We start from the raw sequence: 17,573 nt of genomic DNA on the forward strand, positions 1-17,573 counted from the left end.
ATGGTGCTTCAGCATGTAACATTTCCCTTCTAGGTCAGTTTATGAAATACTTTTGTTTTCTCCGGTAATGCCTATTGGAACTTTTCTCAGACATCTGTCAGCATACTGAGTCATAAATTTCATGTCGTCCAGTATATACCTACATCGGTGCAGAAGAAACGATGCTGCTCCCACTGCTAAGGAACTATTCCTCGTGGCGTGTTCGTCCATTATTATATTTCGACTTCTGGTTAGGTGCTTGCGCTGCAACAAATTTGAACTTGCTCCATCAACTCAATCACAATGGAAAGGCCATTTACTACAGGCGTGTTCTTAAGCTCCCCTGAAAAATATCGTGTACAAGGGCTGAAAAAAAAAAAAAGAATCAAGGCTAATATTAAGACTTTGTGTACTTAGAAAATACGTTCAGTTGCTTGTGGCTACCCAAACTAGTACCCATCTCCACACACATACATTGACATTTTCGCATGTGCCACTGTTCAAAACATTTGTGCATTTCACAGCGTATAGAGACAATTCAAGGTCACAAAACAGTAGCGTGTTAATAAGACACGACAAAAAGTTCTTCAGTAATATCAAGAATCTCTCTACTTGTCTGGATGTAATTATTTCGGATATTTAGTTTTCCACTGTTTTCGCGTCACATGAGTACGCAGTGAGCTCCTCTCTTATGCCCTACCGCTAGTTCCTGCTTGTTACAGGGAAGGGGCCTCGTTCAGCAAGTGCCTGATGTACAACCAGAGCGATGTGACGGACTTCGGCGGCAGCAGGGAACCTGTGAAGTGCCAGCACGGCTGGGAGTACGACGAAACCTGGTTCTCCCTGACGGTGACGTCACAGATGAACTGGGTCTGCGACAACCAGCAGGCCGTCAACGACGTCTTGTTCTACTCAGAGATTGTTGGAGTGGCCCTGGGGTTACTGTTTGGCTACATAGGCGACATGTGCGTAGCTGTTTTTTTAAGGCTGCTTTAATCCATCATGATCACTTAATAATTTTGATTAATTCACAAAAAGACAAACTGATTACTTTTAGTAAATAAGAAGTTGAGCTATTTTTAGAAGTTTTGATTGGTTTTTCAATAACGACAAATACGTGGTACATTCTTCAGAAGTCGCTACCGTTTCAATCACTATAATAAGAGTACATTATCATTATCGTCGACGTGTTCCTATATGTCACACGCACTACATTGCAATTGTGTCTTTTTCTGCTGGCACTGTGGTGAAGTCAGTTACTTGTTAATGCACCATGGATTTTTTTTCAGTAGTACTAGACATTTATTTCAATAAATAGAGAAAAGCAAAAGATATTCTTATTAGTACATAGAAGCCAAAGCTACTTAAGAGTTTAGTTGCATAATGATTTTACAGCGCTTTTTTGTGTCCACACACACACACACACACACACACACACACACACACACACACACACACACACACACACAGCTATCGTTCAAACTTTTCTATAAAATACTAAGTTGATCTCAAGAAGCTGAAAGTAGATTAATATTACACATCATTGACCTAAGATTTAAGATATTTCAGTACCATGTATTGCATTGTGACAGTATGTTATAGAATCAATTTTTTACTATTAATTTACAGGACATATATACAGGCATTTCGGTTGCACAAAATTTTGTCAACTGACCATGGTTTCGATTGCAGTAGGGCAATCTCCATCAGAATAGAAAGTTACATGGAATACATGTAATCACACCATGGTTTAAAACGCCTGGGCAAAAGTGCTCTCGCCAAACAGAAACCATGGTGTGATTGCATGTATTCCATGTAACTTTTTTTTCTGATGAAAAATCGAAATCGTGATCAGTTGACAAAATTTTGTGCAACCGTAGTGGGTGCATATACGTCCTGTAATTAAATAGCTTTAGTTGCTGGATCACAACCAACCAAATGTTTTGCTATTAGTTTTTTCTACCAGTCCATACTCTGTTCTATAAGGAAATATAATATATAGGATAATTATGTAAGATGTATTTGTAAATTTATGGTTTTAGTTGTCCACTTATTTGCCTTGGGCTGTTTATAACACATATTTATTCCCAGGTTGAAAGGGTTATTTTGAGATTTCGATTCATTTTTTCCTGCTATATGTAAATAAAGTTTGTTCGTGTTCTGTAATCATAACCAGAACTTTAAGGCAGTACCAACTGACGATTTCTTAATGTGGATAAAAATTTGTTTGATGTGCTCCATTAGTTCTTAGAAACTAAATCCTTACAAAGATTTTTATTGTATAACCAGCTACTGTTTTTGCTTTTACTCTGATGTCCCTTGGATTGATGGAGCTTAAGAGACCAAACTATGAGGTTATCAGTCGCTCCATGTCAAGCCGGGAGGTTCCTCAGAGAGGAAGGACACAGAAGGCAAATCCTGATGCACCCATTGTAACTGAGAATCAATAAAATTTAGAGATACAAGCAAGTAGAAGTGAGTGAAGTGTAGGTAGGAGAAAGTGGGTGTATTGCTCCGCCCAGACAGCAGTTGGAGGCCCCCAAAACATGTTAGGTAGTGGGAGATGCACCCTCTGCATGCGATTGGCTTTTACTCTCACTCTATTATCACAACAGAAACTAGCAACACAGACAAGTTTATAAAACCTCAGGAAAGACAACAGTGACGACGAGATAGTAAACCAACGACATACGAGTAAAAGAATAAGAACTTGAAATGTGGGAAGGCCAAAAGCCAGGCTGAACCTCCGACAAAGGGCAGCCACGTACCCCCTGGGTCGGAGCAGGCTACAGGGAATCCCTCCAACCCCTCAAGAGACTGACGAGGCCATTATGCCCTCCCTCACAGAGACGAGTAGAAACCACCTTCACTGCTAAAATTTAAAACCAGATCAGCGACTCTGACGCCATCCACTAGCACCAGAGGCAGTGTATCTACAAGTTTAGGGTTACACTGTGTCTGTGTGTGTGGGGGGGGGGGGGAGGTCAGATTAGGGCACTCCAGTAGGATGTAGGCACTCAGCACCCATCAGATTGGCACCACACTGACAGTGGGGTGGATCCTCACGCCATAGGCTGTGGCCTTGGGTGAGCCAAGCGTAGCCAATGTGAAACTCACAGAGAATGGCAGATTCTCCGTGAGAAGGACGAAGGGAAGACTGCCACATGGCTGTGGTCGCTTTTATTTCTCGCAGTCTTTTAGAAGAAAGCAGGGCACACCAATCAGTGTTCAACTGGCGGTGGGGAGTCGAGCACAGGCCCAGTTCCGGCACCCTCAACTCCAAAGTCGTCATCCTGATAGCTAAATTAGCCAACAGATCAGCATGTTCGTTCACTGGGATCCCCGATGTGATCTGGGATCCATTCAAAGACGGTCGATCGTCCGTCTTGATTAAGGTCAGAAAGGGGATAGGAACAATCACGACCAATGGGTGTCGAGGGCAGCACTGGTCGATAGCCTGATGACAAGGTTCCAGAGGCTTCAAATATTGCAATTACTAGCATATTTGTTGTTCATTTCACTTCAGGTGATAATTTTAAACCTTTAAATTTTAGTTGTTACACAGTCTGTGAAATTATCACCTAATTTTAATTTAACAGTGTTAATACGCTCTTAATATACACTTGTGAGGTTCGGTCGCTCAGTGGTTGAGAGCCATACTACTGACCCAAAGGGCATGGGTTTGGCACCTGGTCAGTCCTACAATATTTATCTGATACTTTTCACTTTTGGGAGTGATTTGCATTTACAAAATACGCATAATTGCGCCGTGGTTCGAGGGTTCACACTGAGCTGTAGGTACTACTCTAGCTCACTGGGTAAGTCAGTTGTATAGCCGGGGGAAGCTAAGAGGATATGTGTAAGTGGGTGTGACATATATGCACCCATGATTCGCTCGCTGTCTCTGCGTTCGACAGATATATCTATCTACGACATTCTGTGGCTTTTAGCTAATGGATTAACGGGAATGATAAGTTTCATGCCGATAATTATAAACTGAGGTGATAAAAGTTATGGGATAGCCCCTAAAAACAATTCGGACATACTTTTGCCCCGTGTAGTGTGGCATCTCGACACGGCACGGATTCAACAAGTTTTTGGAAGTCTCCTAGAGCTGCACTGCCTCTATAGACATCCATAACTGCCAAAGCGTTGCCGGTGAAGCATTCTGTGCACGCAGTGACCTCTCGACTAAGCCCCATAAATGTTCGATAGGATTCATGTCGAGCGACCTGGCTGTCCATATCATTCGCTCGAATTGTCCAGAATGTTCTGCAAAGCAATCTCGAACAATTGTGGCCCGCTGACATGGCTCATTGTCATCTATAAAAATTCCATCTTTGTGTCCAAGTAGCCGAACATAACCATTCCCAGTGAGTGTTCGGTTCAGTTGGATCAGCAGATCCTGTCTGTTCCATGCAGACACAGCCCACACCATAATGGAGTCATGAGTAGCTTGTTGACAACTGCGTCCACGGCCTCATTCGTCCCATTCAAACCCTGCCATGAGCTCTTACCAAGTGAAATCTGGACTCATCTGACCAGCCCACTGTTTTCTGCAGTCGTCTAGGGTCCGACCAATGTTTTGGTGGGCCCAACTGCCATAGCCCAGTAACGCCGTATTTCGCCGCACTGGCCTGAGGGTTACGTTCGTCGTACATCCGACATTGATTTCTGTCGTCATTTGACACAGTGTTGCTTGTCTGTCAACACTGACAACTCTACGCAAACGCCGCTGCTCTCAGTCGTTAAGTGAAGGCCTTCGGGCACTGCATTGTCTGCAGTGAGAAGTAATGCCTGAAATTTGGTATTCTAGGCTCACTTTTGGCATTATGGAGCTCGGAATATTGAATTCCCTAGCGATTTCCAAAGTGGTATGTCTCATGGATCTAGGTAGAACCACCATGCCGCGTTCAAAGTCTGTTAATCCCCGTTGTACGGCATAATCCGTTCGGAAACCTTTTCACATGGATCACCCGGGTACAAATGACAGCTCCGGTGATGTACTGTCCTTTTATACGTTGTGTACGCCATATTATTTCCATCTCTACATGCGCATATCGCTATCCCAATACTTTTGTCACATCAGTGTAACGCTATTGGTTAATGACAAAAGATAAAGAAGAACGAGAACTATCCCAATACTTTTATCACCTCAGTGTAACGCTATTGGTTAATGACAAAAGATAAAGAAGAACGAGAACTATCCCAATACTTTTGTCACCTCAGTGTAACGCTATTGGTTAATGACAAAAGATAAAGAAGAACGAGAAGTAGAGAGATAACCCATCACGGGTTGAACCTACAGTGATGAGCCAACAGTTACGACCACCACCCACCACAAGATTGAATGCTGCCTTGAGGCGATGCCGACACTAGAAGCTGTAACGAGAGCACAAAGGAACTTCAGAAAATAAATTACGCATGTCGCCTCACAATAAGTCCATTGTGCAACAAGAGTGTCACAAAGTCGGCAGAGCCGCGAGGGATAGCCGCGTGGTCTTAGGCGCTTTGCCACGGTTCGCGCGTCTTCCCCCATCGGAGGTTCGAGTCCTCTCTCGGGCATGGATGTGTGTGTTTATCACCGTATAAGTGTATATGTATGTGTGTGGGTGTGGGGGCGCTTTATCACTGGATAATTACATATTTTTATTTTTATAATTATGTTTTATGGTTTTGGCTGGGGTAGCTTTAAATATTGTGGGCTAGCATGAGACTTTTTGTTAACTTACACCGCGATAACACTCGTACGGACATCGGCTGCACCGAAGTACGTACGATATAATATTTTTTAAACACAACGCGCAACTCACCGCCTTCTAATAAATAGTTTGCGTGAGCGTTGTTATTTAGAAAAGAAAATTTGCGTATTCTTACGCAAACTGTAATTATTAACATGGGTCTCAGGGACTACTGGTTATTTATATATCAAACTACACAAAGATTAGCTGAGATATTGCGGAATGTAATGATTTTCAATATTTCTTGTTCATTATTTGCAAGGCGAAACTGGAGAGAATCTGATCTGGCGTTAGGCGGCCAAAATGAAACATACTGAACTCATTCAGTGCTGTGAACATTAGTAAATGAAATCTATCACTACTGTCTTTAACTTTGAAATTAATGAAACATCAAAATTGAGAAGTCTCTCTTATTTACATTTAATAACATGAATCGTCAGCGTAATGGCCGACTAAATCCTGCTAGGGGAGATGAGCTCCCTGCACTACGAAGTTCTGTAAAAATGTCGTTAATTATAATTAATGGTTGCGCTCTTGAGAGGTTACAACTAAGTCCATAATACACTCTTTCAAAAATACAGATAAAACTTACGTTAATTATCAAACAGCACTACAATGGCGGTCTACCGCTAGACGAAACAAAACAGGAGAGCTGGTTCAATCAAAGCATTGTCTCTGACCTTCATGGCCTATATTACACAGAGATTATACTAAAAAACTGTGTTTTGTTAATTACATCGATATTTGTGTTTTGATAATTATAACTTACCTTCTTTACTATTTGTTATACATCGTGCAGACGTACTTAGTCTTTAGATAATTTATGTTTCACTCGTCTCATAACAGAAACTTGTTTTCCCTTTCTCCAAATGTCCATTTATGTGACGTACCGTCACATGTTGTCCTTAGCGTAAGTTAGTTTGAGTTAGATTAAGTAGGACGTAAACCTAGGGACCGATGACCTCAGTAGTTTGGTCCCATAGGAACTTACCACAAATTTCCAAAAAAACATTGTCAGTTGAGAGTTCCGGGTTTCCTGTAGACAGAGTTGTGCAGCAGTATGGGTAACCGATGCATCACAGTGTACGATGGAACTGAAGCGACATCTACAAATGTACTCCGAAGTTCAAGTCCATGGAAGAGAACGAATCTTGTGCACAAAAGGCCTAAATTGCATACAGATTCACTGTGAAATTCTGGCGCTATATGGACCACAAGCAATGTCTCGCCCAGAAGGAAGGAAATGCCGCAAAAAATTTGACCAATGCCGCGCAGACGTGAGCGATGCTGACCGAGAAGTCCAGATCTTTCCATCTTTTCAGCAAGCTGAAAAGACGTCTGGGGGGGGGGGGGGGATTTTTCAACTGAGAGAACTTTCACATAGTGATCCTAGAATGACTCCAGGACCAAGGAGCGGATTTCTATCGTCAAGGAACTGAACGATTGGTAAAATGTTCCGACGGTTGTTGTGCAGAGATTTGGTAACTATGCGGAAAAATACTGTCATTTATCTGAGTCACTTCGAAGTGTAGTGCAGCATTCAACAAAAGCTACTTGACCTGCGGAAATAATGCGTAACTTACGTTTGCGAGTCCCCTCGTACATACACTGACTTGAAAGAAGTCGGGGCGTACGTCATGTACACATACAGATGGCAGTAGTATCGCATAGACTGGGTATAAAAGGTCAGAACATCGACGAAGTTGTCATTTGTACAGAGATGATAGTGTGGAAAACTATCCGCTGTGATTATGGACGCACGACGAGAATTAACAGACTTTAAACGCGGAGTGGTAGTGGGAAATAGACGCATGGGTCATTCCATTATGGAAATCGTTAGGGATTAAAATATTCCGAGATACACAGCACCAAGAGTGCGCTGGGAATGCCAAATTTCAGGCATTACCTCTCACCAAAGACAACATAGTGGCCGATGGCCTTCACTTAACGACCGAGAGCAGCGGTGTTTGCGTAGAGCTGTCAATGCTAACAGACAAGCAACACTGCGTGAAATAATCGCAGAAATCAATATGGGACGTACGACGAGCGCAACCGTTGAGACAGTGCGGTGAAATTTGGCGTTAATGGGTTAAGACAACAGACGACTGACGCGAGTGCCTTTGTTAGCACCACGACATCGCCTTCAGCGTCTCTCATGGGGTGGTCACATTATCGGTCGGACCCTAGGCGACAGGGAAACCTTGGCCTGGTGAGATCTGATTTCAGGCGGTAAATGGTGATGTTAGGGTCGAGTGTGAGCAGACCCAACGAAGCCACACACCCAACTTGTCAACAATGCACTTTCCAAGATGGTGGTGGCTTCATATTTGTATGAGTTGCGTTTACATGGAATGGACTGTGTCCTCTGATCCAACTGAACCGGCCATTGACTGGATATGGTTGCGTTCAGCTTCTTGGAGACTATTTGCAGCCTTTCATGCACTTCGCATTCCGAAACAACGATGGAATTTTTACGGATCACAATGCGCCATGTGACTGGGCCACAATTGTTCTCGATTGGTTTGAAGAACATTGCAGACAATTCGAGCGAGTTCTCCACCCAGATCGCCGGACATGAACCCCATGGAACTTTTATGGGACATACTCGTGAGGTCAGTTTGCGCACAAAATCCTGCACCGGCAACACTTTCGCAGTTATGGATATATATATACACTCCTGGAAATGGAAAAAAGAACACATTGACACCGGTGTGTCAGACCCACCATACTTGCTCCGGACACTGCGAGAGGGCTGTACAAGCAATGATCACACGCACGGCACAGCGGACACACCAGGAACCGCGGTGTTGGCCGTCGAATGGCGCTAGCTGCGCAGCATTTGTGCACCGCCGCCGTCAGTGTCAGCCAGTTTGCCGTGGCATACGGAGCTCCATCGCAGTCTTTAACACTGGTAGCATGCCGCGACAGCGTGGACGTGAACCGTATGTGCAGTTGACGGACTTTGAGCGAGGGCGTATAGTGGGCATGCGGGAGGCCGGGTGGACGTACCGCTGAATTGCTCAACACGTGGGGCGTGAGGTCTCCACAGTACATCGATGTTGTCGCCAGTGGTCGGCGGAAGGTGCACGTGCCCGTCGACCTGGGACCGGACCGCAGCGACGCACGGATGCACGCCAAGACCGTAGGATCCTACGCAGTGCCGTAGGGGACCGCACCGCCACTTCCCAGCAAATTAGGGACACTGTTGCTCCTGGGGTATCGGCGAGGACCATTCGCAACCGTCTCCATGAAGCTGGGCTACGGTCCCGCACACCGTTAGGCCGTCTTCCGTTCACGCCCCAACATCGTGCAGCCCGCCTCCAGTGGTGTCGCGACAGGCGTGAATGGAGGGACGAATGGAGACGTGTCGTCTTCAGCGATGAGAGTCGCTTCTGCCTTGGTGCCAATGATGGTCGTATGCGTGTTTGGCGCCGTGCAGGTGAGCGCCACAATCAGGACTGCATACGACCGAGGCACACAGGGCCAACACCCGGCATCATGGTATGGGGAGCGATCTCCTACACTGGCCGTACACCACTGGTGATCGTCGAGGGGACACTGAATAGTGCACGGTACATCCAAACCGTCATCGAACCCATCGTTCTACCATTCCTAGACCGGCAAGGGAACTTGCTGTTCCAACAGGACAATGCACGTCCGCATGTATCCCGTGCCACCCAACGTGCTCTAGAAGGTGTAAGTCAACTACCCTGGCCAGCAAGATCTCCGGATCTGTCCCCCATTGAGCATGTTTGGGACTGGATGAAGCGTCGTCTCACGCGGTCTGCACGTCCAGCACGAACGCTGGTCCAACTGAGGCGCCAGGTGGAAATGGCATGGCAAGCCGTTCCACAGGACTACATCCAGCATCTCTACGATCGTCTCCATGGGAGAATAGCAGCCTGCATTGCTGCGAAAGGTGGATATACACTGTACTAGTGCCGACATTGTGCATGCTCTGTTGCCTGTGTCTATGTGCCTGTGGTCCTGTCAGTGTGATCATGTGATGTATCTGACCCCAGGAATGTGTCAATAAAGTTTCCCCTTCCTGGGACAATGAATTCACGGTGTTCTTATTTCAATTTCCAGGAGTGTATATAGTGCCAGCATGGCTCAGTATTTCTATTGTTGATTTCCAACGACTTTTTGAGTCAATACCACGCCGAGTTGCTGCGCTACACTGGGGAAAAGCATGTCTGACATGATATTAGGAGGCATCCCACGACACTTGTCACCTCAGTGTAAGTGGGGCGCAATTAGGGAAATCCACTGACATACGTGGCTCAGCAAAGTGCAGACTGTTATGACACTACACCTGGGAACGAGCATCGTGAAAACGGTGAAACTGATCTGCTGTTCACGTGCTACTGTCGTGAGTATCTACGGAAAATGGATGAACGACTGTGGAACCACGAGCAGGCGACAAGCTTTCGAATGTCTGTACCTTATCACAGAACAATGAGGTCAGAAGCTTGTGTCCACAGCTCGTGGTCTCGCGGTTGCGTTCTCGCTTCCCGAGCACGGGGTCCTGGGTTCGATTCCTGGCGGGGTCAGGGATTTTCACCTGCCTCGAGATGACTGGGTGTTTGTATTGTCCTCATCATTTCATCCTCATTCATGAAAGCGGTGAGATTGGGCTGAGCAAAGGTTGGGAATTTGTACAGGCACAGTTGAGCGCCCCGCAAACCAAAAATCATCATCATCAGAAGCTTGCCCATGAAAAAGAACGGGCAGTGATCTGCGGGAGATCTGAAGACAGAGTACAATGGTGGTGCAGACAAAAGATTTTGGAGCATACCATATAGAGCACATTGCTGTACATGGATTCTCTGTAGCAGGTGACCTCTATGTGTTCCCAAGTTACTCCACCAACATCCTCAACATACCGTCCCATGGATGCAGGCTGGTGGAAGCAATATTATGCTAAAGTGGACACTGATCTGAGTTTTCATGGGTCCTGTGGCACTGTCGAAGGTATCATGACAGATATGGGTTGCATGTTTAGTGCTGTGGACCACCTATATTCCTTCTCGCTTAATGTATTCCCGGACGGCAACGACATCTTCCACCAGGATAACTGTCTGTATTACAAGGCCAGAATCATACAGCAGTGGTTTGAGAAGCATGATTGTGAACTCATTTTGAGCATGAGCTCGATGGAATATATTTGGAATGCTATCGGGCAAATCCATGACATGCACAATCGCTGATGTATGAGCTCCAAAGGGAGATCAAGACACTATTAAAAAGCTGGTCATAATGCTTTGGTCCATCAATGCAATTAGAGGTGTAAGCTCCACTGGGTATTCTGCGTATTTTCGTTGAAATGAAATGAAATGTGCGTGTAGCACCGGTGGCCGGAAATCCCATTCTGGGAAGGTATGGCCACCAGATGCAAGTATTTGTTTTTATTCGACGCCACTTCCGCGACTTGCGCATCGATGATGATGAAATAATTTTGAGGGCAACCCACGAGCGCCCAGTGTCCAGTGGAGAAAATCACCGACCCGGCCAGGAATCGAATACAGAGCCTCTTGATCGAGAGTCAGCATTGTGAAGCACGATACCATGAGCTGCTGACTGTATTCTTGAACACAGGCAGCGAAGAAACGGAATAGACTGACGAAGGTGAAAAATTGAATTATTTTCTCATCAACAGTGTCTACTTTATGAAACGGGTCGCATGCCTCATCTCCTGAACCATTTCAGCTCTTCTGCATTCATGTTTCACCTCGTGCATGGCGTTTTGTAACTAAATTTAACACATTCAGCACTGATAACTCTGCTCTTCGACTGCGTAGATGAACTGATGATTATATTGTAAATTTAAAGAATAATTAGACATTAATGAAGCATCTCATAGGTACATATATATACATCATTTTAAACCCCATACATTACGGTTTAGGAAATACGCTTGCTTTTATATACAGGGTGTCCCATTTATCTTGACCATCCTAAATAACTGTTTGTCCAGATGCAAATTACAAAATGTTTGAAGCAAGTGTTCTTTAGCCGTCAGGGAGACATCAACCGGCAGGATTTCCTTTGTTGTAGCTTTGTTTTTTACAAAGATATGAACAACGATATGACTTTTTTAAATGATACCCTGTATTTTTTATTCGGTAATTCAATTCTCCTCCTGAAGACGTATTTAAAAATGTATCACAGTGTACCATTCACTGAAACACAACGTTATTAATTACATAACACAACACTGACTTTGAGCCTGGGGTCATAAACTCGTCCACTTGCTAGAGTTGTCAGAAAACAAGGGAAAACCAAGTAAAATCATAACACAAAATTGACTTTGACTCTCGTGTACCATTGCCCAGGAGTAGAACATTCAAAGGTGCTCAAAAGGTGACCCTGGACACTGATACACTGGTGCACTCTTCGAATGAAAGAATTATTTGCTGCTTCTAGTGTTGCCAGCTGAAGAGAATTACAAGCAAGCATGATACATTCCTGCATGTCCTCTGAAGTTGTTGGAATATCGCAATAGACAACGTCTTAAATGCATCCCCAAAGAAAAAAGTCCAGAGGATTTAAATCAGGAGACCTAGCAGACCAAGCAACTGTTCCTCCTCGACCAATCCATCTGGCAGGATACCTTCGGTTCAGAACATGACGTGCACGCAAGGCATTATGTTCATCTGAGGAAGCTGGCACACACTGTGCCGTTTAGACTACCATTGATGAAATAAGGGCCAATAATTGTAATACCGAGCATCCAACACCAGACGCTAACTCACCATCGATGCTGATGTTCCACCTGTCTAAGCCATCGTGAGTTGTCGCTGGACCAATAATGCATGTCTCTTGTTTTTACCTGTCCTTTGTTTGAGAAGGAACATTCATCGGTAAACAGAACATTGGAGAAGAAGTTCGGGTTGGCTAGGATTTGCTGCTGTGCCCACTGACAGAACTGTACGCGATTCTGGAAATCATTCCCATGCAATTCTTGATGTAGGTGGGCGTGGTAAGGATGGAACCGGTGACTCGTAAGAATACGATGTACACTGTTTTTAGGAATGCCAATCTCGTGTTCAAGCTGTCGTGTACTCAAATGTGGATTCATAGCAACGGAAGCGAGAACAGTAACTTCGGCAGCTTCATCTGTGCGAGTGACGATTGCGTTGTCGTGGGTTGAAACTTACCATTTCTACATCTACATCTACATCTACATCCATACTCCACAAGCCACCTGACGGTGTGTGGCGGAGGGTACCCTTAGTACCTCTATCGGTTCTCCCTTCCATTCCAGTCTCGTATCGTTCGTGGAAAGAAGGATTGTCGGTATGCTTCTGCGTGGGCTCTAATCTCTCTGATTTTATCCTCATGGTCTCTTCGCGAGATATACATAGGTGGGAGCAATATACTGTTTGACTCTTCGGTGAAGGTATGTTCTCGAAACTTTTAACAAAAGCCCGTACCGAGCTACTGAGTGTCTCTCCTGCAGAGTCTTCCACTGGAGTTTATCTGTCATCTCCGTAACGCTTTCGCGATTACTAAATGATCCTGTAATGAAGCGCGCTGCTCTCCGTTGGATCTTCTCTATCTCTTCTATCAACCCTATCTGGTACGGATCCCACACTGCTGAGCAGTATTGAAGGAGTGGGCGAACAAGCGTACTGTAACCTACTTCCTTTGTTTTCGGATTGCATTTCCTTAGGATTCTTCCAATGAATCTCAGTCTGGCATCTGCTTTATCGACGATCAACTTTATATTATCATTCCATTCTAAATCACTCCTAATGCGCACTCCCAGATAATTTATGGAATTAACTGCTTCCAGTTGCTGACCTGCTATATTGTAGTTAAATGATAAGGGATCTATCTTTCTATGTATTCGCAGCACATTACACTTGTCTACATTGAGATTCAATTGCCATTCCCTGCACCATACATCAATTCGCTGCAGATCCTCCTGCATTTCAGTACAATTTTCCATTGTTACAACATCTCTATACACCACAGCATCATCTGCAAAAAGCTTCAGTGAACTTCCGATGTCATTCACAAGGTCATTTACGTATATTGTGAATAGCAACGGTCCTATGACACTCCCCTGCGGCACACCTGAAATCACTCTTACTTCGGAAGACTTCTCTCCATTGAGAATGACATGCTGCGTTCTGTTATCTAGGAACTCTTCAATCCAATCACACAATTGGTCTGATAGTCCATATGCTCTTACTTTGTTCATTAAACGACTTTGGGGAACTGTATCGAACGCCTTGCGGAAGTCAAGAAACACAGCACGTACCTGTGAACCCGTGTCAATGGCTCTCTGAGTCTCGTGGACGAATAGCGCGAGCTGGGTTTCGCACGACCGTCTTTTTCGAAACCCATGCTGATTCCTACAGAGTAGATTTCTAGTCTCCGGAAAAGTCATTATACTCGAACATAATAAGTGTTCCAAAATTCTGCAACTGATCGACGTTAGAGATATAGGTCTATAGTTGTGCACATCTGTTCGACGTCCTTTCTTGAAAACGGGGATGAACTGTGCCCTTCTCCAATCATTTGGAACGCTACACTCTTGTAGAGACCTACGGTACACCGCTGCAAGAAGGAGGGCAAGTTCCTTCGCGTACTCTGTGTAAAATCGAACTGGTATCCCATCAGGTCCAGCGGCCTGCGTTGCAACAAGACGAGTAAACATCCACCGGGAAGGTGTTTTCTTGTCAGGATATCGCTCTGTACAGTTCAATGCCTGCGTAGCATTTGGCCTACCTTCTACAACTACAAAAAAGAAACATCTGTCGATGCAGTTTGTAGGAACGACAGCCTTTACTGTATGCCTACTCTACACAACAGTATTTAAAAGGACTACACTACTGTACCCGTACATAAGAAAACAGTATTGCAATTACTGTTCTGGTAACTTACATTCCCCACAGATGAGTTGCATTTCTACCTTCTCTTCGTTGGTGTACATTCTACTTACACTACTCTCCAACCGACGATGGTTGACGGAATGACGGGTGTGCATTCTACTTATGTTTACATTTGTCCTCTGTCAACGTCAGCACGTGGGTGTGTTCCATTAGCTCGAGTACCTGTACTAAGCGCTGGCAGCGTCAACGCCAATGTTGTATTACGTAATTAATAACGCTGTGTTTCAGTGGATGGTACGCTGTGATACATTTCTGAATAGTTCTTTAGGAAAGGAAACGAATTACCGAACAAAAAATACAGGGTGCCATTCAAAAAAGTCATACTGCTGTTCACATGTTTGTAAAAAACAAAGCTATAACGAAGGCAATCGTGCTGATTGATGTCCCCCCTGACGGCTAAAGCACATTTTCTTGAAACATTTTGTAATTTTCATCTGCACAAACAGTTATTTAGGGTGGCCAAGATAAATGGGACACCCTATATATAGTGAAGAGGGGGAATTTTTTCGTGTTCTTGGAAACCCTAATATATCAGTACTAATGTGAACACACACACACACACACACACATATATACATATATATATATATATATATATATATATATATATATATATATATATATATATGTGTGTGTGTGTGTTCACATTAGTACTGATATATTAGGGTTTCCAAGAACACGAAAAAATTCCCCCTCTTCACTCGAAAAAGTTTCACATTAGTTCACAAATAAAAAGAAAAGTATAACTTCACAACTGCATATTTACATTGTACGACAAAAAATTATCACTTGTAATTCATATGTAATTTACACACGTGGTGGTACATGAAGTTAGACACTGCAGTGTTTGTACCACTATCTGGTTTCTTTCGTTATCCACTTGCCAGTCTCTCTCTTTCCTTTGTCAAAGGAAACTTTACTGATGCGCGTTTCCTTTGTTGTTCTGGAAGATGACGACCAAAATTTCTATCTACACTGGTGGCTGGTGTTGCTTCCAGTGATCGAATGTCTGCTCACGCAGCTAGCGAGTGTATGCTAACTTCGTTTCACAAATTCCACTAGAGATATCTTCTGCTCGGTAACATCCTTGTACAAAATAAAACCAATCATTCACAGCAGACATTAAGAGAAAGTGAAAGAAAAGCTTTTTTGCCACAACATTGTTTTTCTTGCGAATGGGCAGTAGTTGTGAAGCTGAATGACACAGCCTGCACTAGTCTTGTCCACGTTAGATTACGATATTGTTTGGCTCTATTGTTCTTGTAAAATATTCTTTTGAACATACAGAATCTCTTTGGTGGTTGCCTGATGTTTTGCAGAGAGTCAATGTATAACACGTTATTTAGCCATTTGAGTCTGGAATATATGCTTGTTTTATTTTTTAAAAAAGGATAAAAACTAACTTACTTTGCTTTGAAGCTCGCTGGCAGGCCCTTTCTGTTCTTCACGAGAGTTCCTACAGGTAGTATCTTCTGATGTTCCTACAATGTGCAGTGCGGCCGAGCGGTTGTAGGCGCTTCAGTCTGGAACCGCGCTACCGCTACGGTCGCAGGTTCGAATCCTGCCTCAGGCATGGATGTGTGTGATGTCCTTAGGTTTAAGTAGTTCTAAGTTCTACGGGACTGATGACCTTAGATGTTAAGTCCCATAGTGCTCAGAGCCATTTGAACCATTTGAACCCACAATGTTTTCAGTAAAGGCAAACCTGTAAATCGATTCCTGCTGCATCTAGCGGATAAAATATGAACTGCTACGGCTATCCTAAAGTCGAAAGTTGCGTAGTACGCGGGGAAACACATTTCAGCGAATGGAAAAGCTGTGCCCGCACGAGATAAGGACGCCGTCTACACAGCCAACACACGGACGCCCATATTGCGTACAGGCATGGTGTCGATAGGGTTAACGGTCACTTGTAAACCATCTAAGGTCACGGTTACTCCAGTTTCTGCTCTTTTCTGTCCCAAGCACAAAGTTCATCAACAAATAAAAGCAATAGTTTTGTTAATAAGTGTCAGCACATGATCGGCCAGCCGGAGTGGCCGTGCGGTTCTAGGCGCTACAGTCCGGAACCGCGCGATTGCTACGGTCGCAGGTTCGAATCCTGCCTCGGGCATGGATGTGTGTGATGTCCTTCAGTTAGTTAGGTTTAATTAGTTCTAAGTTCTAGGCGTCTGATGACCTCGGACGTTAAGTCACATAGTGCTCAGAGCCATTTTGAACCTGCACATGATCATAGGACTTTATCTGCTTGCTGGATTCCCCAGCACCTCGAGATGGAGGTTGAGGTGACTCTTGCTGACGACAGGTACGGCCGACGCCCCCAGCAGCTGCTGTGCCTGTCAGCCCACGTGGTCAGCAGAGTGCTGGTCGTGCTCGCTCCACACGTGCTGCCCCTCTTCATCCTGGCAGAATCCCTCGTGTCAGCTGCGGCTGGGCCTTTGACAGAATCTGTCTTGTCTGTTGGTAAGTGTTAAAAATATAGATTCACCTTTCACAACAATCTCAGCAACAAGCCAATGCAGTGAAATATTAAACCAGAATTGTAATATGTGAGGTCCGCCAGTTATGCAAAACACCGTTTTTTCTCAGTACCCAAACATGTTTCTTCACCACTGTGCCATCATCAGTGGGTTTCCGTTTTATTTATTCTGCAATGTGAACGCGTTTACTAAATGATTACAAAATTATGTGGATATTTAGTTCAAACAATAGTTCATTTCTGTTTGTTAATACCTTGGTGTGCGTGATTTTTCAGGACCACTTGTGTATTATTTATTGCTTGTCATCTGCAACCAAACGATGTTGATGAGAAATTTTGTTTGGTTGCAGATGACAAGCTACCTGTAATAAATAATACACAAGTGGTCCTCAAAAATCACGCACAACAAGTGTAAAGGTGATTAGATTAGGAAATGAGACACTTAAAGTAGTAAATGAGTTTTGCTATTTG

The 17,573-nt window shown here is 44.2% G+C and overlaps 1 protein-coding gene across 1 annotated transcript in view; it reads left to right on the forward strand.

The window, feature by feature from the left end:
- Positions 1 to 17,573, forward strand: part of LOC126473668 (solute carrier family 22 member 7-like) — a 333,310-nt gene that overhangs the window by 285,234 nt on the left and 30,503 nt on the right. The window contains exon 5 of the mRNA XM_050100901.1: positions 16,929 to 17,086. Within this exon, the coding sequence (XP_049956858.1) occupies positions 16,929 to 17,086 (158 nt within the window). The remainder of the gene's footprint in view (positions 1 to 16,928; positions 17,087 to 17,573) is intronic.

This window comes from Schistocerca serialis, chromosome 4 (assembly GCF_023864345.2).
Source record: "Schistocerca serialis cubense isolate TAMUIC-IGC-003099 chromosome 4, iqSchSeri2.2, whole genome shotgun sequence".
NCBI lineage: Eukaryota > Metazoa > Arthropoda > Insecta > Orthoptera > Acrididae > Schistocerca > Schistocerca serialis.